Below are 25,487 nucleotides of genomic sequence, written 5' to 3'. Positions count from 1 at the left end.
AACGTAACGAGAAACGGCAGTCGTGTGGGCCAGCGGGTCTCCTAACGAACGCTGGAAGGCAGGGCAATAAAGGCAAAGCGAGGCAAGGCGAGGCGAGGGAAGGGAATTAAAGGTTTGAGGCAGGCTCATTTCCTTTCCTTTACTGCTTTTTTGATTATTCGAGTCAGTTCCTAGTTTGTGTCTACGCGAGGACCGTGATAGTGAGTGGGTGGTGGGAAGCTGGAGGGAGGAAGGGGGTTGAAGAAGGCTTGAGGTGATGGTGAGAGGAGGAATAAGGGAATGGAAGGAGTAGAGGGTCCTTTAAGGGGGGTGGGAAGGTGGAAGGAGGAAGGGGGTTGAAGAAGGCTTGAGGTGATGGTGAGAGGAGGAATAAGGGAATGGAAGGAGTAGAGGGACCTGTATCTCTTTCCTTTAGTGTATTATCATGTATTCCTTCTTGCCATGTCTCTACTTATATTTATGGCCACGTGGTACACTGTGGGAGGGAAGAGGTGGAGAGAGAAGGCTATGGAAAGGGTTGCAGCCAAACTCGCACAAGCCAATTCTGTCTCGATGCCCTTCAAGAATCTATTCACTATAAAGCACCACATAATTATAATACAGTAACGAGAGATCTGAGTTAGGTGGACTTTTCCTATGTAATGTGTAGGTTTCTTCATAAACGTATTATAAGCTACAGGTGTGCCGGGGTGACCTGATAGCGATGTAAGTGATGTAAAGAGGAGATGCCCTTTAACGTAGACAAGTGCCAGGTCCTTCAAGTTGGAACGAGGAATAAGAAGTTCGAATACGAAATGCGCGGCGTTAAACTCAAAAGCGTTCAATGCGTCAAAGACTTGGGGGTCAAAATCGCGTCAAACCTCAAATTCTCACAGCAATGCATCGATGCAGCAAATAAAGCGAACAGAATGATGGGCTTCATTAAAAGAAACTTTGTATTCAAGAATAAAGATGTAATACTCCCGCTCTACAACAGTTTAGTCAGACCCCACTTGGAATATGCGGTACAGTTTTGGTCTCCCCACCATGCAAAGGATATTGCTAAATTAGAAGGTGTTCAGCGTCGGGCAACGAAAATGATCCCTTCCTTGCGCAACAAATCCTACGAAGAAAGGCTTTCTACCCTTAACATGTACTCTCTTGAGAAACGTCGCCTCCGAGGAAAACTGATCGAATGTTTTAAAATACTTAATGGTTTCACGAATGTAGACAGATCAACATTGTTTATGATCGATGACACTTTGCGCACGAGGAACAATGGCGTAAAACTCAGATGTAGACAAGTAAATTCAGACTGCACCAAATTTTTCTTCACCAACGTTGTAGTGCGAGAATGGAATAAGCTTCCACCATCAGTGGTCCAGTGTAACACGATTGACTCCTTCAAAAATAAGCTCGACCGTCACTTCCTTCAACTTAATATCAACTAGAGTAGAAATGCAACGTTTTGGAGTCTTCTGATTAATGTAAAATCACTTAGGTTTAAGGACAGACCACCAAGTCTGGACCATGGGGTCTGTGTGGTCTGATTTTCTATGTAAATCTATGTAAATCTATGATATTTTAGGCTAAATTTCGGTCGCCTGTCAAGTTTATAGCCAGGCGAGGAGGGTGTAGTTGGAAGGAGGTGAAGAGGCTCGTGGATCAAAGTTGCCTCTCAAATGATGTTCTTTTCTTCCATATGAACAGCGATTGTTGTGATATTAATTCCCTTACAACTCTCTATCACTACCACTGCTGCTTCGAATGCCCCTCTCGTACAAAAAAGAATGCGGTGCCGTGACGATACTCCAGTGGATCAATCAGTCAGTCAATCAATCAATCAATCAATCGAGAGAAGAAAGAAAGCTATAAGAACGTTGAAGTGACCGGCAACTTTTATTTTTATTTTTTATTTTTCACAGCTAAGGAGACAGTTCTAGGGCATAGAGAGAGAGAAAAAAAAGCCCGCTACTTACTGTTCCTGAATAGAGGTCAAAGGAGTGGCCAAAAAGAGAGGTCAATTTCGGGAGGAGAGGTGACCTGATACCTGCTCACCTTTTCCATTCTGACAGATCTCCTTAATTTTCCACATAAACATTATTAGTCGACGATAACCTCCCTTCCTAACTCTCCCTAACACTATTACTGCAACCTGGAGTGCCCAACGTGTCCAGAGAAAAAAAGGGAACTTATGGGAAGGCGACAAAACACAGGCTAATCAGAATCGTTATCACCTTGTAAATATCTTCCCTTTTAGATGAATGTTTTTTGCTATACAATCATCATCTTCCCTTCATCATCTCTCCTCCTGTCTGCTGTGCTCATTCAGTGACACGCGCCCTTCCTCTCTAGTTGACTCCTCCCCTCATCCCTCGTCACTTAGATACATTTTACATATACAGCTGTTCATCCCCTTCTCGACTCATTCCTCTTATCCACTCATGTTATTCAGTTATTTATGCATTCCATTCGTATGAGTCTCCCTTGTGTGCTCTGGTTATTCATGGCCGTGCGCAGTTCTTCGTCCGGGTTCATTCCTCGTATCCACTCATGCCTTTCAGTTAAACTTTGATCCCGTTCTTGGTTCCTTCCCCGTGTCCGCTCTGGTGATTCTCGTTGCAAGGCGTCAGAGTCAATGATCTGGGTTAGCTCCGTTGAGAGTTATTGATAAGAGTACAGGATGGAAAAAGGGGCCGAGTTTTTTTGTGTTTTTTACAACAAAGGAGACAACTCAAGGGCACAAAAAATGAAACAATAATAAAAAAGAGCCCGCTACTCATTACTGTATTTTTAGTTGCCTGTCATCCATACTCCTACTCCTCCCCCTCCTACTTATACTACTACTTTTACTACTACTTCTGCAACTACCACCACCACCACCACCACCACTACTAATCCTACCCCGCTCCCTCCCTCCAACAATGTCTTGATGATGACATAACTCGAGCAGGCCGACAGTCATTGCCGCCATCCATCATTCTTAACCTGTGCTCGGTAATTACACGTCATTAATATTTCCGAGATTACTGTGCGCGTCGTGTGCCTGGCGGACATAACAATCATGTTGGCATAAACATCTCCGGGGCCTCGGCAGCGGGCACGGACCAGTAACCTCGTCGCAATTACCCCGGACAGCCAACCATTAGGAAGGACAGCAATGCGAGGCCGAAAGAGTGAAGCTACGAGGGATCAACGCTGCCGGATTGTCGTTCTCTGCCTCCAATGTTTGCTAATTTCCAACCCCAAAACTGCCTCCTCGACCCCAATAACTGCCTTCATATATAGTTATCGTTAAAATGGTTAATTATTGGTGTTTTTTGGCAATGGCTATGGCTGAGAAACTGGTAAATACGAGGCTCTGAGTACGATAATCTGGCAACGATGCGAGGGATGTGGCCAAGAGGTGCTACTTATCGAAGGTGTACGATTTTAATAACAAGGGAACATATTTTTCATAATGTGAGCCCGGACAGCCAACCATTAGGAAGGACAGCAATACGAGGCCATAGGATTGAAGCGACGAGGGATGTGACCTCTGGGTGCTAACTTGTCGAAGGTGTACAATTTTAATTAGAGGTGGAAATAATTTTGGTAAGGTGAGTCCGGACAGTCAACCATTAGGAAGGATAACAACACGAGGTCATAGGATTGAAGCGACGAGGGATGTGACCTCTGGGTGCTGACTTGTCAAAGGTGTACGATTTTAATTAGAAGTGAACATATTTTTCATAATGTTAGCCCGGACAGCCAACCATTAGGAAGGACAGCAATACGAGGCCATGGGACTGAAGCGACGAGGGATGTGACCTGTGGGTGCTAACTTGTCAAAGGTGTACAAATTTGATTAGAGGTGGAAATGTTCTTGGTAAGGTGAGTGGGGCATTAATCCATCCATACGAAATCAGAAGACTGAGGCCGCCAAGGATGTGGCCTAGAAGTGCTAAGTTACCCAAGGTCTACGATTTTAATTGGATGTGGAAATAATTTTGGTGAGGTGATTCGGGGCATTAAGCCATTCTGAAGGAAAAGAAAGCGATGCAGAAGACTGAAATTACGAACTGGGTGGCCCAAAGACTCTTAATTCATCAAATGTGTACGATTATATTTAATTAGAAGTGGAAATATAATTGGAAGGCAAGTCGGAACATTAGGCCACTCTGAAGGAAAACATATCGGTGCAGGAGACTGATATTACGAACTGGCTGGCTCAAAGGTGCAAACTCATCATAGGTGCTAACTCGTCATAGGTGCTAACCCATCAAAGGAATTTAATTTGAAACGGGCAGGAAATATTTTGGATAGGAAAGTATGGACTAAGCCATTCTGGAGAAAAAGGAAATGATTCAGAAAATAAGAGCTACGAACTGTTTGACCTAGAAGTTAAAACTCATATTAAAGAGATGCGATTTGAATTCAGAGATAGGAATTAGTTTTGTTAATGAGACGAGAAATATATAACGATTAACAACAGAAAGACCATGAAGAAGATTAATATTATAAAGTGGTTGACTCACACTTGCAAACTCTTCAAAGATACACAGCTTCCATTAAACAGAAGTTCATATTAGCAAGAGAGTAGGAACACTGAAGTGACTCTGAAGGACAAGAAAATAACGTCAAAAAATAAGCTACGGGCTGGCCAACTAATAGGACCTGACTGGTCAAAGGGCACGATTGTAAATAGAGACAAGAATTACTTTTAGTTTGAGAGTTGGAAAATTACACCATTCTTAAAGGAAGCGTTTCAAGAAAGAAAAAAATGACACTACCAACTGGATATATTACGGTAAAGTAGACTAGAGACATTGAAACCTTTAGCATAGTGTCAGTTTTTAGTACGTATACACTATACGATAAAGGAGACACTGCAAAAGCTGAATAAAAATCCCTGTAAAGATTCTGTTTCTGCCAAAGTGCTAGACGAAGAAGAAGCAACCTAGGGAAGAAGTATCAGTTAGCTCCAGAAGGTTCTTACTGCTTCCCTCCCCTCGAAAGAGTTTGAGTGTTATATAAAAAGGTGGAAAGCTCACTAAGAAGAAGGCCTGATAAAATTACCTAACCTAAACTCTCCTCTTTTAACATTTAAGTGGTGTAATGGTACAGTAAAGGAAGGTACGGTAAAAAAAATAACGTTACCTAATCTCTCGTCTTAGAATGTTTTAGTAGTTTAATGGAGGAGGTGCAACAGAAGGAAGGTTCGATTAACAAAAGTAACTTAAGCTAGCCTCTCATCTTAGAATGCTTTAGTGGTATAAGGAGAGAGGTACAGCAGATGGAAGGTTTGATTAACAGAAGTAACCTAAGCTAACCTCTCGTCATAGAATGTTTTAGTGGTATAAGGAGGGAAGTACAGTAGAAGGAACGTTCAGTCAACAAACGTAACCTAACCTAACCTCCCTTCTTTGAACGTTTAAATAGCATAAACTATAAAGGAAGAAGTGGAGGTCAGTAATCATCTTCCTGTAGCTCCCATTGGCCCCTTTTCCCTCTCCCTGCCTTCCTACAACTACATGATCTTCCTTTTCTCACTAATTGCTATCCTATTATTATGATTATCCTTATTCTCGTCGTTATCTTCTTGTGCCTTTGTTCTTTTTCTTTTATTGCTGACTGAATTTCTATAATCTCTCATTGTTCACAATTATATCTTGCTTTCTGTCACTGTTCTCTTTCCCTGTTCACTACTTTTCATTTTTACTCTCTCTGTTCACGTCTGTCCTTCCTTTCGCTCTAATCTGTTTCTCATTTCATCTCTGTTCATCTTCTTTCATTCTCGCGTTATATTTTTTGTGTTCCCTTCTCCCCTTCTATTTTTTTTTTATCTTTCATCTCCTTCCCTTAAGTCCTTTTCACTTCCTTCTATTTCCTCGTTACTCAATATCTGTTCCATTCATCTTCTTTCCTTCTTTCATTTGTATTTTTCTCTGTTACCTCTTCCTCCTCACCCCTTCTATATTTTTCTCTATTCATCTCCTTCCTTTCTTTCATTTCCACCTTTCTCCGGACCCTCGTTACTCAACATCTGTTTCTATTCATCTTCTTGCCAACTTCCATTTTTAGTTTCTTCTGTTAACTCTTCTCCCTCCCTTCCCTTCATTTCCTTCCCTTCTTTCTCTTCCCTCATAACTCATTTCCCTGTCACCACCTTCCCTTCCCGCCTTCTCTTCAACCTGGAAATGACGCGAGTGGACACCGTCACCACCACCACCACCCACCTGTGAAAGTGAGGTCGGAGAGCTGGGCCTGATGGTTGGATCCCGGTGGGTGTTGAACGATGTAGGCCGCCTCTTGGTTGGCTACTGGCGCCCGACGAAGGTGCATGTAGTTCATCGTCTCCGGCTGCGAGGTGGCGGCATTGGCTGGGGGCGGCGAGGTGAGGGCTGTGGAGAGAGGGGGTTGTTAGTAAGGACTGTAGGGGAGTAGGGAGAGTGTGTAAGGTAGCTGTGTTAGTGTTAGTAAGGGTTGTAAAGGGGAGGGAGAGTATGAGGAAGCTGGTTTTAATGTGGTAGGTAGGATGTTAGCAAGGGGTGAAATGGGAGACTGAGAAAGATGTGGTAACATGTTTGGAAAGATGTTAATGAGGGTTGTAAGGGAGGGAATTGGAGTATGAGAAGCTAAGTTAGGCGGATAGATGTTACAATAAGGGCTGTAAAAGGGGAGAGAGTATGAGGGAGCTGTGTTAGTGAGGGAGGGGACGGAAGGGTTTAATTGCTGAGTTAATGCGGGGGAAGGAAAGGGAAGGGTAGGTAAGAGGAAGGACGGAGGGTACTAGGAGTTAACTGGGAGGGGGAAATAGGAGTGTTAATGATATTTGTGATGGGGCTTTGTGAGGGAGGAGAAGGGAGAGTATTGGGTGAGGAGTTTGGAGAAGGAAGGAAGGGTGGATATTAGGTGAGGGGGAGAAGGGGAAGGGAGTTGTATTGACGTTGTGTGATAGGGAGAAGGGAGGTGTTGCGTTAGGAGTTTGGAGAAAGAAGGGAGGGTGGTGCTGGGTGACAGGGAGAATGGAAAAGGGAGTTAGGACGGCTATGAGGAAGAAAAGGGAGGTGGGTGTTGGTTGAGGGGAGAGAGGTGGAAAGGGAGTTGTATTTGTGGCTGTGAGGAAGGAAGGGATGATGGGTGTCGGTTGAGGGGAGAGAGAGAGAGAAAGGGAATTGTAGATGTGGCTGTGAGGAAGAAAGGGATGGTGGGTGTCAGTTGTGGGGAGAGAGAGAGAGAAAGGGAATTGTAGATGTGGCTGTGAGGGAAGAAGGAATGGTGGGTGTCAGTTGTGGGGAGAGAGAGAGAGAGAGAGAAAGGGAGTTGTATTTGTGGCTGTGAGGAAGGAAGGAATGTTGGGTGTCGGTTGTGGGGAGAGAGAGAGAGAAAGGGAGTTGTATTTGTGGCTGTGAGGAAGGAAGGGATAGTGGGTGTCGATTGAGGAGAGAGAGAAAGAAAAGGCGTTATAGGTGTGGCTGTGAGGGGGAGACGGGAGGTGTTTGATGAGGGGAAGGAAGGGAGTGTATAGGGAGAGAGGTAGGAAGGGAGTGTACAGGATGCAGGTCATGAAGGGGCTTAGAGAGGTAAAGAGAACTGACATGCATTCATAAACATCACTAACAATTACTTTTACTTTTAATCGCTATATCTCCTCTAGCATGACATTAATCTAACATCCAATTATCATCATTATTGTTATCGCTCTCTAATGGCGTCAATTATACTCTTTACCTGCAGTTGAAGGTATTTTGCATGACACACCTTTATTGCTACTGTTGTTACCCTCCCTTGGTCCAGAGTAACATTCTTCGCGTTCTTACTCCGGTACCATTACGCTGTTAACATCACTCTTCGTGCACGTTATAGCGCCCGTGTATAGCGTACGTAATATTAGCTCGCAGCAGGTCAGTTCTTTACGCTAATTACAGGTAAGTCAAGACGGAACCGAATTACAAAGCCTTTAGTTATTATTTGTGTACGTAATCTCAGGTAGTGGAAGGTCAGTTTTTTACTCTAATTGTATCGGGAGGTAAGACGGAACCCGCTAATAAAGACGTAGTTAATTTGATGTTTCTTGCTCTCTCTTTCTCTCTCTCTCTCTCAATCTATATCTTTCACAATTGTAACCTCTAACTAAACAAACTCGATAACATCACGGCGGTCAATAGAAGTTTAAACCGTGAACCAATTAATTATTCCTGATTCATTAATATTTCAGGCGAAGAAATTTAATCGTCTTTTTACCTGAGGCGCGCGGGATAGTGTATTGCAATTAATAATAAACGGGAACTACGTACATTGTTTTTGTTTGACTGGGAGAGTGGAGGAGGGAAGGGAAGGGAAGGGAAGGGAAGGGAAGGGAAGGGAGTGGAAAGGAAGGGAAGGGAAAGGAAGGGAAGGGAAGGGAGTGGAAGGGAAGGAAAGGGAAGGTAGTGTAAGGGAAGGGAAGGGAAGGGAAGGGAGTGAAAGGGAAGGGAAAAGAAGGGAAGGGAAGGTAAAGTCAGGGAAGGGAAGGGAAGGGAAAGGAGTGGAAGGGAAGGGAAGGGAAGGGAAGGGAAGAAAAATGAAGGGAAGGGAAGGGAGTGGAAGGGAAGGGAAGGGAAGGGAAGGGAAAAGAAGGGATTGTAAGGGAAGGGAAGGGAAGGGAAGGGAAGGGAGTGAAAGGGAAGGGAAGGGAAGGGAAGGGAAGGGAAGGGAAGGAATGAGAGGAAGAGTGAGGGTTTATTGGGAGCTGTGAAATATGAGAAAGAGGAGAAGAGAAGAAAGAGAGGAGAAGAAAGAGAAGAGAAGAGAAGAAACGAGAAGAGAGGGAAGGGAAGAAAAACGAGATGGAAACACACAACGAACATTAGAGGAAAGGAAAGGAAAGACAACAAAACTGAAGAGGAAAGGAGGAAAGCAAAATAAAATGAAGGTAACGAAATGAAGAAAAAAAAAGTTAGTCGAGTAGGGGAGGAAAGAAAAAAACAAACAAGCAGCTGGGAACCGAACGTGGGCAAGCAACCTGAAGCACTAGGAAGGAAGATACATCATTGTGCGGGGCGATAAAAAAAGCGAGAAGGTGTGTGTCTTGAAAGAGAAGGAAGGGGAGAGAGAAAGAGAAGGAGAGAGGGCGAGTAAAAAATAAAAAAACACCGAAACATGATGGGGAGAGGGAGATACAGCGCATTGAGTGATGGCTTCGATATTTCAAGGGTGAGGGTTGTTGGTACAGTGTGTGTGTGTGTGTGTGTGTGTGTTTGCAATCGAAGGTATACGCAACAAAATATAAAAGTGCTGTGTAGGTTTCCGCTCATGATTTATTTAACGCGTTTTTTCATTTTATTTTTGTAGCCGCAACCTCCACTACTAACCTGCCCGCCACTCCGATGTATTGAAGTTATGCCACGCGCCCACCGGAAGTCGCATTGATAATATAAGAGAGATACTTCACCAACCGGATCCCGCGTCGATATGAACAACTTACGTCACACCCACCCCAGCCGAGCGCCGCTTTGGTGTATTAAATTTATGCTTCATAGACAACACGAGCGAGGGCCTCTTCGATATATTAGAACTGAACGACCAACCGGATCTCACTTCGATATAATTAAATTGTTGCAACACTTCAACCGGACCTCACTTTGTTCTATACTTGCACTTCATCCATCAGGCGAGCGTCTCTTTGATATGTTAGAATGTAATGAATAATAGGTTGGAGTTTCGACATTTAGATAGTTACATTTCTGACGATATTCAAGTAAGGTTTGTTCGTGTGACATTAGGGAATAACAGAATGGAAGCCAAAGTCAGTTAATTGCTACTTTTACCATTATTCCTGAGCATAAAAGACTGGTTAACCCGGTAGCTGCGGGGAACATGTATCTTAAAGGCCCCTCTAAGCGAATTAATGAGAAAAAATCATCACTCACGCAAACCATTTCATAATATATAGTACCAATGCATTTGTGATCAGTTTGTGCATCAACTATTTTGGGGGCTTTATATCATGGTAAAAATTTAGCCCATCGCTGGTACACGTAAAACCACAAAATTTGGCCCGCCGCTGTTACCGGGTTAAGGGTAAAAAATGGCTATACAAACTCCCTTACACGCTATTTACTACGGAGATTGCTACTAATACTGTTACTTTTGGGCATGGAAGAATGGCTAAGGGCAGAACAAGGCTTTATAAACTCCCCTTACTCACCGCCTCAAAATTTAATAAAGAGACAAACGAAGAAACTATAAAACATGATCCTGTGTACAGAGAGTTGTGCTTCAAAACGTTACAGAAAGTGCCTAAAAGAATCAAACTCTATATAGCCATTTGCTAATTCTTTTGATTCCAAGGTTCTCAGCATCCCTTGGAGAAGTCAGGAAAAGACAATATGAAGGAAGAGATTCACGGGCAATGGATGTTCAGAGCATATGTGCGTTTCTGAGGTGCTTTTAATAGTTCTTCATGTAATTACGTGCCACAGCTGTGTAATTGGTGTGTGTGTGTGTGTGTGTGTGTGTGTGTGTGTGTGTGTGTGTGTGTGTGTGTTTGATGATCTTGTTTTTTTTTGCCACACGAGAACAATTAATGCGTGGACTATTAACATGACAAACCGCTTCAGTTCACGCAATTACCTAAAAACCTGATCTCGGTTAATGATTTGGGGACTAAGTTATTTTGGCCACGCGTGAGATTAATTACCGCTTCCTCCTGAATGATAGGGAAGAATAGGTAAGGGTTTATATTTCTGCGTCCAAGCTATCTTTATTTTCTTATTCCTATCAACACATCACTTTTTTCAGTCTCTCTCTCTCTCCCCCCCCCTTTATTCAATTTCTGTGCCCTTTATTACATCTCACCTGTTTTTCCTCCCCCAGTTTCAATGTTTTCTTTACTTTTGTACTTTATTTCCGTTTTTCTTTTCCTTCTTATCAGTAATGGCCGATGTCTCTCTCTCCGTGTGTTACTACTGTGCCTCTCTGTTCTTTGCATGTAATTTCTCTGTCAACCTTTGCTTCCTTTTACTGTTTTTCCTACTGGTTTCTATCTGTGCTTCTTCTAGTCTGTTATTTGTGATGTTCTCTCCTCTCCTGTAACAGCTACACACAAATACCCCCCCCCCCATACACACACACCTTCTCTGTTCTCCTTCTGTCTCTCTCTTTATTTAATTTGAATCTCTGTTATTTGCTCTTTTTTGTCAGTGTGTGTCATGTCAATATATTCTTCGTCCCTTAGGTATATATATTTATTCTAACTTCATTTCTCCTCGTATCTGATATCTTTCCTCATTCCCCTTTATTTACTTTTACTCTGTCGGTTTCTCTTCTGTAACACACCTTAAATTTGTCCTCTCTCATTGGCATTTTTTCTCGTAGCTCAACCTCCTCTCCTTACCTGCATCTCCCTTCCTTTAATACTATCTCTTCTTGCCTCACTTTGTTCCTCTTTAGCTGTAACTGTATTTTCCTCCTTACTGACCTACTTCTTAACACTGGGTTCTCTTTTATATTCCTACTGTAGCTACGCCTTTTCTCCTTACCATTCCTCTTTCCCCCTATATCCCCCTTTGCTCCTCACCTTCAGCATCCACATCCTTATCATCCTTAACGGCCTCCTCCTCTCCCGCTATCTCGCCTTTCTTCATCATCAGTTGACTGTCATCACCAGCGTAGTCGCCCTCATCCAGCAGACCCTTCCTGAACGCCTCCCTCGCCGCATCCACCTCGCCACGCACTGCCTCTTCCTCCTCTTCCACCTCATCCTCTCTTAGCAGCCGGGGATCCTGTAGGCCAGGAGGATAGAGGGCAGGGTAGGGTAGGTCCTGCCGGCTGAGGTAGCTTGGGCGGCGAGGCTCCTGCTGGGGGTACTGTGGCCTGTACTGCCCCGGGTACTCAGAGGGGTACTGAAGGTCATCGTCCGGGTACTGCAGCAGGTCGCCGGGGTAGTCCAGGCGCGGCGCGAGGCTGAGGTCGGGGGAGTAGTAGGGGAGGATCTCGGCGGCGGTCGCAGAGTCCTCGTCGTGGCGGGGAGGCGTGGCGGGGAGGTAGTAGCGGGGGTCCTTCGGGGTGACGGCGAACTGGATCTTCTCCCCGGACTTCTGTAAACAGGGGAGTGAGGTTAGTGGTGGCGGTAGGGGAGGAATAGTTGTTGGTGAGCAGGAAGGGGATAGCATGCTCTTTGTTGCTGTTGTTGTTGTTGTTGGCAGAGGTGAAAGTGGTGGTGTTTTGAGTTGTTTCAGAGCGACAGTTTTTGTGTGCTGCAGTAGTTTTTGTAGTGGTTGCACCGTGTATGTAGTGACCGTATTCCAAGCTCTCCCTTACTACGAGATCCCAGTTAATACCAACTCATAAACCAACAGCACCTTCTAAACTTATTGAATGGTTCATAGAAAGCTCGTGGGAAGAGGGTTTGGTGAGCTGATATTGCTGGAGCTTACGTCAAGGGAGTGTCTTAGTAAGGGAAAGCTTGTAATATAGAAGTAAGGAAGAAAACATTAGTGGCTATATAACACCATACACATCCCGGGGCACCAACAAATATCATCCCTTCCTTGTGAATAAATCAGGCAAGGAAAATGATGAAATGGATATCAACAAACACTCTTCACAGCACAACACCCCGTCGGTAGGGCCTGGAGGAATGACGGGGGGTACAATCCTCCCATTCTATACTTCATTTGCATATCGCTTCACAGACCCAATAACACGAACTTTTCCTGTTAATCAAAGTCAAAACAACACTTGTAATCAATATCTACGAGAATTACTCCTATCACGTCCCTCGGTAACTCTTGGAGGAGTGACTTCACGTACAATTCTTTCGTTATTCACACAGGAACCCTTGGGCTTTTGATACAACTTTTATCAGCGCACGTACCAAACCTCCAATAATTCCTGGAAGGGTGAAAGACCGTAAACTACCAACATATGACCGTCAGATACAATTCCAATAGCGTAGCAGTGCCCAGGGAGGTGACTGTCGCGGCGTGTAGCTAATCCACCCAAACGCGATAAAAGGGGAGAGAAAACAGTGACCGTGGGATATATAGTATACAGCGCCGAGCCGAGAGCCAGAGTGAGTCAGCGGGGCAGAAGGGTGGGCGAGAGGGCCGGTGTGTTAAGCTGAGGCTGAGGCTAACGCTCTAACAGACGGACAGGGGTGAAAAAACTGAGGCTTTCCCGGGTAAAGAAAAATAGAGTGGGGATATATATGTGTAGAAATGTCCCGCGTAATAAAAAACGAAGAAAAAAAGGTATGTTTCCGAATGTGCAAAAGAAGAAAAAAATAGGAAGGGAAAGAGTTCGGAATGTTAACGATAGAAAATAGGGGGGAGTGAGGGGGGGGGTAAGGAATGGTGTAAGTGTCGTGTGCAAGAAAAAAAAATGAAGGGGGAAAAGGGGAAAAAATGAAGGGGAAAAGGGAAAAAAAGTGAGGTTCCAAAGTGTACAATAAAAATAAGTGGAAATTGAAAATATCGCGTGTAGAAAGAAGAAAAGAAAAAAAATAGGTGAGGCAGAGAACAGTATGAGTGTCGTATGCAAGATAAAAATTATAAAGGGAAAAAAGGGAAAAGGTGAGATTCCAGAGTATACGCAATGAAAAGAAGAGGACAGGAAATTAAAGATACCTCATGTAAAAAAAAAAAATAGAAAAAACGAAAAAAATGTAAGATAAAACTAATATGAGTATGCGTATCGTGTTGAAGGAATAAAATGAAGGGAAAAAGGAGTAAAAGTGAAATTCCAGAAAAGAGGACAGGAAATTGAAAATGCCGCGTGTAGAAAAAGGAAAAGAACAAAAGTGATGTTACCAATATAGACAAGAAAAAATAGGAGCCGCCATTCGCAAAATAGTTTAAATTAAAGGGAAAATATTGCAAAATGTTTTAGAAAATGGAAAGTAAGAGGAAAACTGAGAATGCTGTTTGCAAAATAGATGAATAAGTAAAATACAAAGCTCACAAGAGATGATCAAAAATTTATAAAATATTCATAATGACGTTCAGGGAATAAATAAAGAAGTGAAGAAAAAGAGAAAAAAGAGCTCGTTCAATTTAATAACAAGAGTAAAAAAAAAGAAGGCCGTTCGTTTTATATAAAAAAAGGAAAAAAAAGAGAGGAAAAAAGTGAGATTGGCAAATATAACAAAAATACATAAAATATTGGGAGTGCCGCTTACGTGATGGAAACAATTAGTCTGGCCCTAATTTTCTCTTTCCATCAAGGAAGAAAAACAAGCTGGCCCAGATTGCCTTTACGGCAAACAACAATTATTATTTTGCAATTAATTTTAGTGTTTGTGCGGCGCAGGAAACATAATTAATCACAGGGGGAGTGTTGTTATTATTATTATTATTATTATTATTATTATTATTATTATTATTATTATTATTATTATTATTATTATTATTATTATTATTATTATTATTATTGTTGTTGTTGTTGTTGTTGTTGTTGTTGTTGTTGTTGTTGATTACCATTTCCAGTCTATACGAGTAATAGATAAAATAAATTGAAAACGGAATCCATCGTAACAGGGCAGTGATCCCAAGCCTTTCCTGTGTGGGTCTATTCTTGAAGGGGCTCAATTCCCTTTCCGTTGGGTTCTGATCCCCTTCTGTCCCCCGCGACGGTCTGGTTGGATCCTGAGGGACGCGCCTGATGCGAGGCTTCCGTGTTTGCCCGCCTCGGATCAACGATCTTGCCGCCGTCAGAGTGTATAGAGAAGATTTAATACCGTCTTCATGATAGTCTGTATTTTCCTATATTCCTTTTCTTCGTTGAATGGAACATTTTAAGAAGTTTCTGCAGTGTGTGTGTGTGTGTGTGTGTGTGTGTGTGTGTGTGTGTAATCTAACCACTTAAATTTTGTATAGCAAGGAAAATTGATATGCCTGCAGCCTGGATATAAGAAAAAAATATTATTAGTTTTCTTTTATGCTTACTAATTTTCCTCCTTCCTCTTTCTCATTTGTCTTCATCCTATCTTCATTCGTTTATCCATCATCTTCAACGTCGCCAATTTTTCTTCCACCTTCCTTCTTTCATTCATTCATCCTTCCTTTCTCTTTTCTTTATTCTCCTCCTTCATCCATTTTTTTTCTCTCTCTGATATATTTCATCCTTTATTTTCCCTTTCTTTCTTTCCCTCATTCACTTATTCCCTATTTTCATTTTGCTCAATTCAAACTTCGCGGAGATGTTCTGAGTAAAGCTTCCTCTCCTTTCAACATGTATTTACTCACCGTTTCCCTTATTCATCCTTCCCTCATACGTCGGTCACTCCTCTCCCTTTCCTTCCTTCTTTCCATTTTCTCTTTCCTTCCCAGTTTCCATCTCCTCACGCCTATCCTTCCTTCCTTTCTTCATCCTTCCCTCATACGTCGGTCACTCCTCTCCCTTTCCTTCCTTCTTTCCATTTTCTCTTTCCTTCCCAGTTTCCATCTCCTCACGCCTATCCTTCCTACCTTTCGTCATCCTTCCTTCCTTCCTTCTTTCCATTTTCTCTTTCCTTCCCAGTTTCCATCTCCTCACGCCTATCCTTCCTTCCTTTCTTCATCCTTCCCTCATACGTCGGTCACTCCTCTCACTTTCCTTCCTTCTTTCCATTTTCTCTTTCCTTCCCATTTTCCATCTCCTCACGCCTTTCCTTCTCATCGTCAGTCCTCATTATCTTCCGTTCACTCCTCCACTTGTTTCTCATTTTCCGCCTCACTCATATTTCCAATCCACGTCTTTTCATCTTCCCCAGTGCGGCTATTTTCGTATGACCCGAGAGATAGATGGATAGATAGACAGATAGGCAGACAGAGGGTAGACATACATAAGCAACCCATTAATAAGACATCAAAATAATAACACAAGCACCTCATTACTTTTCCCCGACAATGTGTTTTTTTTCCATCTGCAAGAAAAAATGATGAAGAAGAATGAGCCTGAAAAATGAACGTGCAGAAACAGACAAACAACAACAAACAGAAAAGCATCGGAATTTTACCCTTTCGGCGCGACAGTCCTCTGGGAAGGGTATCGAGCCGTATCGTTTTACTTTCTTTTATTTTTTGTTTTATATTGAAAGGAATCGAGATAGAAAAAAAATAAAAAGGGCGTGTGACAGAAGTAGGGCACAAAGGATCAAAGCTGGGAGGGAGAGGAGGAGGAGGAGGAGGAAGAAGAGGAGGAGGAGGAGGAGGAGGAGGAGAATGAAGGAAAAATGGAGAGATAGGGAATGATGAACGTAGGAAAGGAAGGAAGGGGAAAAAGAGGGTGAGAAGAAGAGAACGGAGGCAGAAAAGGAGAAAAAAAAAGTTAAGGGAAGCAGAGAGGAAGGAGAAGAATGGAAAGGATGGAGGAATTGAGGGAAAATGGAAAGAGGTGGATGGAGGAAGAGAAGGAACATAACAAAGAGTGTGAGAAGAGAAGAAGCGATGGAGGAAGAGAAGAGGGAGAGGAAAAGAGTTAAGAAGAAAAGAGAAGGAAGGAGGAGGAGAGAAAGGGAAATGATGGATATATGGATGGAAAATGGAAACAGGGGGAAGGATGTATGGAGGAAGGGAAGGATCGGGAAAAAAAAAGTGAGTGTTAGAAGAGAGAGAGAGGAAGGGAGAGAGGTAAGGAATTCGAAAAATATAGAGGAATGAAGGAGGAGAGGAATGGAAAGATGGAAGAAAAGAAAATAGGAAGGGAAGAGATAATCACGAAGGAAAAATGGAGACAGTGACGGATGGAGAGAGGAAATATTTAGAGGGGAAATAATGAGGGAAGGAAGGAAGAGGGAAAGATAGTGAAGATGGAAGAAAGTAAAAAAAAGGAATGAAGGAAATATGGAAGGAATTGAATACGAGAGGAAGGAGAGGAATGAGGGGAGAAGGAGAGAATAGAGAAAAGAGGGAAGAAAGGAGAGATAATGAAGAGAGAGAGAGAGAGAGAGAGAGAGAGAGAGAGAGAGAGAGAGAGAGAGAGAGAGAGAGAGAGAGAGAGAGAGAGAGAGAGAGAGAGAGAGAGAGAGAGAGAGAGAGGGAATGAATGAGGGGGAGAAGAAATGCAGGAGAGGGAAAGAATGAATAAACTAAGGAAAGAAAGAAGATGAAGAAGAAGGAAGAGAGTTAAGAAAGAAATGAAAGAAAGTGTGTATAGAGGAGAGAATTGGAAGAGAGGGTGAGGAGGAAAATACAGAGACGAAGGAAGGAAGGAGTGAATAATGAAGGGGAGGAGAGAAGGAGGGAATGAATGAGAGAGAGGAAACGTTTGAGAGGGAGAGGCCGCGAAAACACATCGTTATTCACCGTGATTCACTGCAAACAGCCTTCATTTTTAGCCACGGAGAGAGAGAGAGAGAGAGAGAGAGAGAGACATTACTCACGAAAACTTGACACTGGAAATATATTTATGCTTGCGAATTCCCCAAAGCAAGAATTTCTCTCTCTCTCTCTCTCTCTCTCTCTATCTATCTATCTATCTATTTCTGTCTTGCCTTGTTTTCTCTTAACAGGGTTATCGTTGTTTCTTTATTTTAGTTGATATTTTTAGATTATTTTGACTTTTGCAGCATTTGTTATTGCACTCACTCGCCGGTTCTCTGTTTTGGTTTTAGGTCGGTCAGTCGGTCAGTCAGTCAGTCACTCAGCCAGTCAGTCGGTCGGTCAGTCAGTTAAGTGGTCAGTTTGCTCTCTCTCTCTCTCTCTCTCTCGGGGGCTTAGGTGACCATCGAGCTGGAAAACGTTGATGGAAGAAACAAAGGGAGCGAGGCGACCCTTGTCTGTCTGTCTGTCTGTCTGTTGGTCTTGCTCTCAGTTCCGGTAGTGGTCTGTTTCTCTGTGGTGGTCTGTGTCTCGGTATGGTTGTTTACTTGTTTATATTATGTCTGTCTGTCTTTTTTTTTCCTTTCTGTCTGTCTCTGTATCAGTCTGTGTATTTCTTCAGTGTTATTATGTTTTATCGTCTGTTGAAATGAATGTACATATATCTATCTGTGTTTGTGTGTTTATATGTTTTTTATGTATATGAGCGCCTGTCTTAATCTCTTTTTGTCCGCTTGTGTGTCTTTTTGTATGTATATCTGTATGTATATATGTATGTATGTCAGTGTGTATGCATGTATGTTTATATTTATGCTTTTAACCGTCCGTCTATAATTCAACCAATTCTATTTGTTCATTTGTTTTCATTTTTTCCTCCTACTCTTTTTCAACTTTTTTCTTTATAATAAAAAAAACGCAAATACACTTCACATGGATTTCAATTCCGCCCGACCATTTCTACCTTAAATACACGCCCATAAACCAGTGATGTATACACGCGAATACACACAGAGGGAGCGCTTGCATGTGTGTGTATACCATCCCTAACCTGTGTGCATATTTCCCAGGCTATTGATATGTGTCTGTGTGCATTATGTATGTACGTATGTATGTATGTATGTTTGTTTGTTTGTATGTATGGTCAAGCAGGTCAGGGAAAGTGAGTGAGGGAGAAGGGGGTTGGTGTGTGTGTGTGGGGTTGTTGGGTGGTGGTGGTGGTAGTGGGGTGGTGAGTGGTGGTTGTGGTGAGTGGTAGTGGTGGTAGTGGGGTGGTGGTGGTGGTGGGGTGGTGGTGGTGGTGGTGGTGGGTGCTCTGAATGTTAACAGAGAAGACATATCGCACACTCACTCAGGGATATGCCGCAAAAAAATGAGAGAAACAAAATAAAAGAAAGAAAACGTCATGTAGCAAACTCGTGCATGACGGGAAAAAAAGAAAGAAAGAAAAACTGAATTAATTAAAAGCTTGTGACTTTAACTTCCTGGTCCCAGTCACGTTTGTTCAAAGGGACACACACACACTCGATGCCCCAAGCCTCCCACGCACCGGCACGGGAGGAAAGGGAGGGGGTGAGTGTGTGAAAGGGGAGAGGGGAGTGAGAGAAATGAGGAGGAGGAGGAAGGGGAAGGGAGACAGGAAAGAGGAGGGGAAGGAGGAGGAAGGGGAAAGGAGAGTGAATAGGGGATGATGAATAGAAAGGGGAAGGGAGAGAAGTAAGGGAAGGAGGAGGAGGAAGAGAGAGAGAGAGAGAGAGAGAGAGAGAGAGAGAGAGAGAGAGAGAGAGAGAGAGAGAGAGAGAGAGAGAGAGAGAGAGAGAGAGAGAGAGAGAGAGAGAGAGAGAGAGAGAGAGAGAGAGAGAGAGAGAGAGAGAGATGATGATGAGGAAGTAAAGGAAGAGGGAGAGATAAAGGTATGGAGAGAAGGAAGCGGATGAAAGGAGGAAAGAAAAAAAGGAGTTGAGAAAAGAAATTAACTGAAGTGTAAGCTGAAGGGAAGTTGGAGAAAAGAAAATGGGAAAGGATGAAGAAAGGGGAAAGGGGAGGAGAGAAACGGGAAAAGGTGAAAAGGGAAGAATTGGAAGAGGAAAGGGAAAGAGAAGGCGACGAAGGGTATTAGAAGGGGAGGGAGAAAAAAAGAGAAGGTGAAAGGGAAGGGGTAAGGAGGCATGCAAGAGAAAGGAAAGAAAGGGGTAAGAGAAGGGGAAAGGGGTGACGACGAGAGGAATTGTAAAGGGGAAGGTGGGAAATGGAAGGGGAAGGAGGCGGAATAGGCGAAGTGTGTGTGTGTGTGTGTGTGTGTGTGTGTGTTGTAACCATACCCACTCTTCCTCGCCTGTCTCTGTCTGTCTGTCTGTCTGTCTGTCTGCATGCCCCCCCACCCCACCCCACCCCACCCCCCGTCCACCACTCTCACATAACAGCTGATCCCGGCTTATCCTTCAGGCTTTTCGGGCCCGGCTTTCAACTATTTTTTTCTTTCACTTTTACGTATATTTTTAGCGCCAGTTTAATCTCGTATTTGAGGTGATTGTCGCTGCTGTTGTTGCTGTTGTTGTTGTAATTGCTATATTTGTCGTGGGATGAGATTATACAATATAAAACTCCAAGCGCCCGTGCACACACACACACACACACACACACACACACACACACACACACACACACACACACACACACACACACACACACACACACACACACACTCAAACGCTGTCTATTTATGATTCTAACAATTACTCGTACGATACTTAACAGTCTCCCATGATCATCGCAACCTAATCTCCACATCCATGATAACTATTTCACGCTAAAGAACAGTATCTCAATAGTGGCCATCTAACGCTAGGAGGAAACAACTTTATTGACACAGATACATAAAGATAAGCACACACACACACACACACACACACACACACACACACACACACACACACTCATACGGTTGAACAGTCACTGGGGAGAGGTATATAGGAGACGTAGAAGGGAGGGGTAGAAGCGGAAATCAAGTTGAGACGTTGAGTAAAATATCTTATATGACTCAACAGGTGGTTAAGAAGGGATGGGATAGGGAAGAAGGGGCAGAAGAAAAGGTAGAAAGGAGACATAGAAGGTAGAGAAATAGGAGGCACAGCGATATACGGATAGGATAGAGGGAGAAGGGATAGAATAAGGAACGACGTATAGCGTTGAATAAAAGACATGCGATAGAACAGCTGGTGGCGGTGTGAGGATAGGAAGGGAAGGAGGGGTAGCGAAGGGAAGGTTGGAGGGAAGGAGAAGGAGGAGGAGGAGGAGGTGAGGGAGAGGAATATGAGGAAGGATGGAGGAGCAACAGACAGCAGCTGTGGCATAAAGTAAAAGACAGGCCATTGAACAGCTGGTGGAGGACGAGAGGCTTAAGGTCGGAAAAAAAGAAGTGAGAAAGGAAAGTGAAGAGAAAAAGGATTGGGAGGAAAAGCAAAAGAACAGGAGAGAAGGATAGAGAGAGGAATAGGAGAACGCTTTATGACAGAACAGCTGGTGATGGAGGAAGGATAACAGAGAAGGAGAGGTATATATAGGAAAGGGAGGAGGAGGCAAAGCAGGAGGAAGGAAAGTGATGGCGGGAGGCAAGGCAATGAATAGCCAGCCAACCAATGAGGCGAAGCAAGTCAACAGGGCGGCTCCTACTGATCCCCTGCTGCCACACCCTACGTCTTCATTTGGAGTGGCAGTGGCGGCGGTGGTGGGGAGGAGACTGGGGTGCGGTGAGCGGGGGAGAGTCTGGGGTACGGTGAGGTGTGTGTGGGACTGGCAGGGAAGGACAGAGCCGCGGAAAGGTGATATTGTCGGTGGAGGATCGGTGAGGAAGAAAGGAAGATAGAAACTGCAGGAGTGGAGGAAGAGGAGTGGGGAAGGACAGGGTAGGGGTGGGGCAGTCATGAGGCAGGGAGGGGAAGGAGAAGAGAGGGCTGGTAGGAGTGGGGAAGAGCAGAGAGGGGGCGGGTTGGTGATAGAGTGAGGAGAAGGAAGGTGAAGGGTAAGTGTTGGGTTTGCAGACAGGGCGGGAAAGGACAGAAAAGTAGAGAAGGGTGAGGCATGGCGGGAGACTGGGGTTGGGGTTTGGGTGAAGAAGGAGAGGTGAAGTGAGGTGTGGCGGGGGAAAGCTGGGGTTAGAGGGGTGTTGGGTGGGTAAAGAGGCGAGAGGAGAGACTACAGCAGAATACGGGTGAGGTGCGGTGTTGGTAAGGTGGATATGGGCGTGTGGAAGTGTATTGCCGATTGAGCTGATGAAGAAGTGTGAGACTCTTTGATCGTGAAGGTGTGAAATTATGAATGAGTGTGCTGGAAAGGCTAGATTTTTTTTGTCATGTTTGTGTGTAATGCTCCTCTCCCACATAGCCGATTTCACACTACGATGGTCTACGATGCTCCGAAATGTGAGCATCGGCGTCAAAAGTATAGCCATCGGCATAGGATTACGCTGCTTGCACGAATAATCCCCTATGTCGGTCGACGGGGGTCGGCCGACGTCGGCCGACAGCGGAGCATCGGCGACGACCGCCGATTTTTTTGGAATGTTCAAAATAATCGGCCGACGCTGGCCGACAGCTCGATACCCACGATGGCAGCGTACGACGTCGTGCGATGTCGGCCGATGTCGGGGGGGGGACGTGCGATGGCTCCAAGACGTCGGCCGACATAATCCTCATAGTCGGCCGACGTCGGTCGACGGTTTAAATCGCGCGCGCTTGCCAGCGACAGATGCCCGAGGCTGCCCGCTGCCCCGTAGTATACCGCGCGCCCGTCGGCTGACGACACTACGCTCCATCGCCCCTGTCTGCTCGCCGGTCTCCTCGCGTCCAGTATGGCTCTCACAAGTTCAGGATCCCTGCGAATGAGTGTCGGTGTGATGTAGTACATGAGAGACATTGTGGCTACGCAGGTGGGATGCTGTAACGTGTGGCTCTGGAGGTTTTAAGGAGATTCACAGCAAGTATGTTGGGCCACCGGTTTATGTATATACCACCTCCACCCACGGTAAGTGCACGACGTGCGCTCGACGTCGTTGTGGTGTCGTGCGCCCTTCGAGCGACAGTCGTGCGATATTCGAAAGGCCATCGTTCATGTCGGGCTGTCATCGAGTACGTCGTACGCTGCCGTACTGACATATGCGCCGACATGTCGGCCGATGTCATGCGATGTCGTGCGATGTCGTGCGGCCATGCCTCGATGCCCGCTCGACAGTCGTCGTTGTATGCGATATAGTCGTGCGTAGACGTGCGATCCTCCCTCGCCATGTCGTTGTGACCCATTTTCGGTCTGAAATCGCACGATGACACACTACGGTCCACGACAGCCAACGCCGATTTTGAGGGATGGGCCATCGTGGACCATCGTAGTGCGAAATCGGCTATGTGGGAGAGGACCCTAATGGCGCGGTGTTCATCGACTCTCGGGGCGAATAGGAAAATATACAGTAAGTAGAACATTCGTGGAGACAGACGGTTAGTAATTAGTTATGTTCTCTTCTAATTACTTTCCCATGTCTTGGTCTTTCTTTTACACTTTAAACATTTTCTCTCTCTCTCTCTCTCTCTCTCTCTCTCTCTCTCTCTCTCTCTCTCTCCCCCCCCCCCTTGGCTCATGATGTTTACTCATAAAACACTTTCCCTTTTTCTTGATTTTCTTGCCAGTCTCGTGATTTTTCCCCTTGCTTTTTTTCCAAACTATTTTTCCTTTTTTTTTTTTTAACCTTTCGTGAGCTGTTCCGTTTTGTCTTCAGGAAGGCTTTGTATTTTTTTTTTTTTTTGTATTTCGTGGTGCGTGTTGTGGTGTGTTTAGGCGCTTCAAAGGTGGAGGAATATTTTTGCGGGTCCTGAAGGTGGATGGCGTCGGTGTGGAGGGGGTGGATGGATGGAGTGGCTGGCCTGGAGTGAATGAGGGGGCGAAATAATAGTGGTTTATAGGAGTTTCTAGGTTTGGTTGAAAAGGAAAGGGTGGGTGAGAGTGTAGGACAAAACAAAATCCAAGGACAAAAAAATCTTAGGCTCCCAAAAGTAGCAATCCTTTAGGACAAAACCTGAGGACGAAACCCCTTCAGAACATAACAAAAAGGACGAAATTCCCTTAGGACAAAACCCTTTTAGGACAAACCCCCTTCGGACAAAAAACCCTTTAACACAGAACCCCCTTAAGACAGAATTCCTTGTGACAAAACCTTCCAAGACAACCCCCCTTTAAGACAAAACCCCCCTTAAAACGAAACCCATTAGGACAACCCCCTTCTATCTTAATTCAACCAGACCTAACATCACATCTATTATTATTATTCCATTTTTGACTTCCCCTCCCCAGTAATCCCCGACTGTTGACCCCGGGTTGATAAAGTGGATGGACAGAGGAGTGGTGTGGAGTGCAGAAACGGCAAGGGGTCGGTGCGCTGTGAAAATAAAGAAAAAAGGAAAGTGTTTTATGAGTTTTTTGGTGCGTGTATGTGGAATGGGAGTAGAAGGATGGAGTAACAGTGACTAGGATTTTGGGTTAGTCTACTTGTGGAATGAAGGAGTGAGATGGTGAGAAGGGGGATAAAGACCTTGAAGCTGGTGTGAGTGGAATGGATGAAGAAGTGGGCGAATGAATGAATGGATAGAGGGATGAATGAATAGCTAAATGACTGGATGTATGAATGAATGTATGAATGGGTGCGTAAAATAGTTTAGTGGCAGGGTGGAATGAATATTTGGGATGTAAGAGAAGTGGTAGGAGTTTGATGTTGGTGGGTGTGGAATGAGTGGATGACTGGAGCTGAGTGGAGTGTGGTGGAGGAGCGCCATGCAGCCAGGCGGGGTAATGAACCTCAGCGGGGCGCACACACACACACACACACACACACACACACACACACAGTTTTAAGTTAAGAGCATGCACGAATTACAAAAGCATTTCATTACCCGTGCGAGATATAATGTTTTTTTTTTTTCTTGTCATATTTTTCTTATTTTTATCACATTTTTTTTCTGATCTTTATCTTTCTTTTTGCACTTCTAATATTATAGAGAGTTAATATTGCCTTTTGAATCCAATCCTCATCATTTTGCCGTCTGAAATATCTTGCGTGTTTTCACTATTTTTTACCGTTTAACTGATAGTATTTTGGCATTCTTGAAAACGAAAATAAAAAAAAAACCATCGTAAGATCTCAAAAAAATAATAGACAAACTTAAGAACAGCATAGTTAGTATTTCAAGGATACTTAAGAACAGCATAGTTAGTATTTCAAGGATATTCACTTCAATGTGATATATTCCTGTATTGTTCACAGTTCCTAACCTTCCTTGGTAATTTGTAATATTCATAGCAACCTGAATAATAGAACAGACTAAGGATGGACACACTGTTACGTGAGAGAACGGTGAAGTGATTGTGGGTGGAATGTTGTGAAATGTGAGAACGCCTGAAAGGATATTGGTAGAAATGCAGTAAAATGAGAGAACGCCTGAGAAAGATATTGGTAGAAATGTAGTCGTGTGAGAACGCCTGAAAGGATATTGGTAGAAATGCTGTAAAGTGTGAGAACGCCTGAAAGGATATTGGTAGAAATGCTGTAAAGTATGAGAACGCCTGAAATGATATTGGTAGAAATGCTGTAAAGTGTGAGAACGCCTGAAATGATATTGGTAGAAATGCTGTAAAGTGTGAGAACGCCTGAAAGGATATCGGTAGAAATGCAGTAAAATGAGAGAACGCCTGAAAGGATATTGGTAGAAATGCAGTAAAATGAGAGAACGCCTGAAAGGATATTGGTAGAAATGCAGTAAAATGAGAGAACGCCTGAAATGATATTGGTAGAAATGCAGTAAAATGAGAGAACGCCTGAAAGGATATTGGTAGAAATGCAGTAAAATAAGAGAACGCCTGAAAGGATATTGGTAGAAATGCTGTAAAGTGTGAGAACCCCTGAAAAGATATTGGTAGAAATGTGGTCAAGTGTGAGAACGCCTGAAAAGATATTGGTAGAAATGCTGTAAAGTGTGAGAACGCCTGAAATGATATTGGTAGAAATGCTGTAAAGTATGAGAACGCCTGAAAAGATATTGGTAGAAATGCAGTAAAATGAGAGAACGCCTGAAAAGATATTGGTAGAAATGCTGTAAAGTATGAGAACGCCTGAAAAGATATTGGTAGAAATGCTGTAAAGTATGAGAACGCCTGAAAAGATATTGGTAGAAATGCTGTAAAGTGTGAGAACGCCTGAAAAGATAT

The 25,487-nt window shown here is 43.9% G+C and overlaps 1 protein-coding gene across 2 annotated transcripts in view; it reads right to left on the bottom strand.

Moving 5' to 3' along the window:
* LOC126987523 (uncharacterized) overlaps positions 1 to 25,487 on the bottom strand; it is a 128,437-nt gene that overhangs the window by 1,548 nt on the left and 101,402 nt on the right. Inside the window, exons 3-4 of one of the 2 annotated variants that reach the window (XM_050844516.1) lie at positions 11,522 to 12,041; positions 6,198 to 6,362 (exon numbers count right to left, since the gene is read on the bottom strand). In XM_050844516.1, coding sequence (XP_050700473.1) covers positions 6,198 to 6,362; positions 11,522 to 12,041 — 685 coding nt within the window. The remainder of the gene's footprint in view (positions 1 to 6,197; positions 6,363 to 11,521; positions 12,042 to 25,487) is intronic. The other variant, XM_050844517.1, reaches the window with a different exon arrangement.

Source organism: Eriocheir sinensis, chromosome 65, assembly GCF_024679095.1.
Source record: "Eriocheir sinensis breed Jianghai 21 chromosome 65, ASM2467909v1, whole genome shotgun sequence".
Classification (NCBI taxonomy): Eukaryota; Metazoa; Arthropoda; class Malacostraca; order Decapoda; family Varunidae; genus Eriocheir; species Eriocheir sinensis.
Note: the sequence above shows the minus strand (reverse complement) of the source record. Positions and strands in the feature narration are given on the sequence as shown.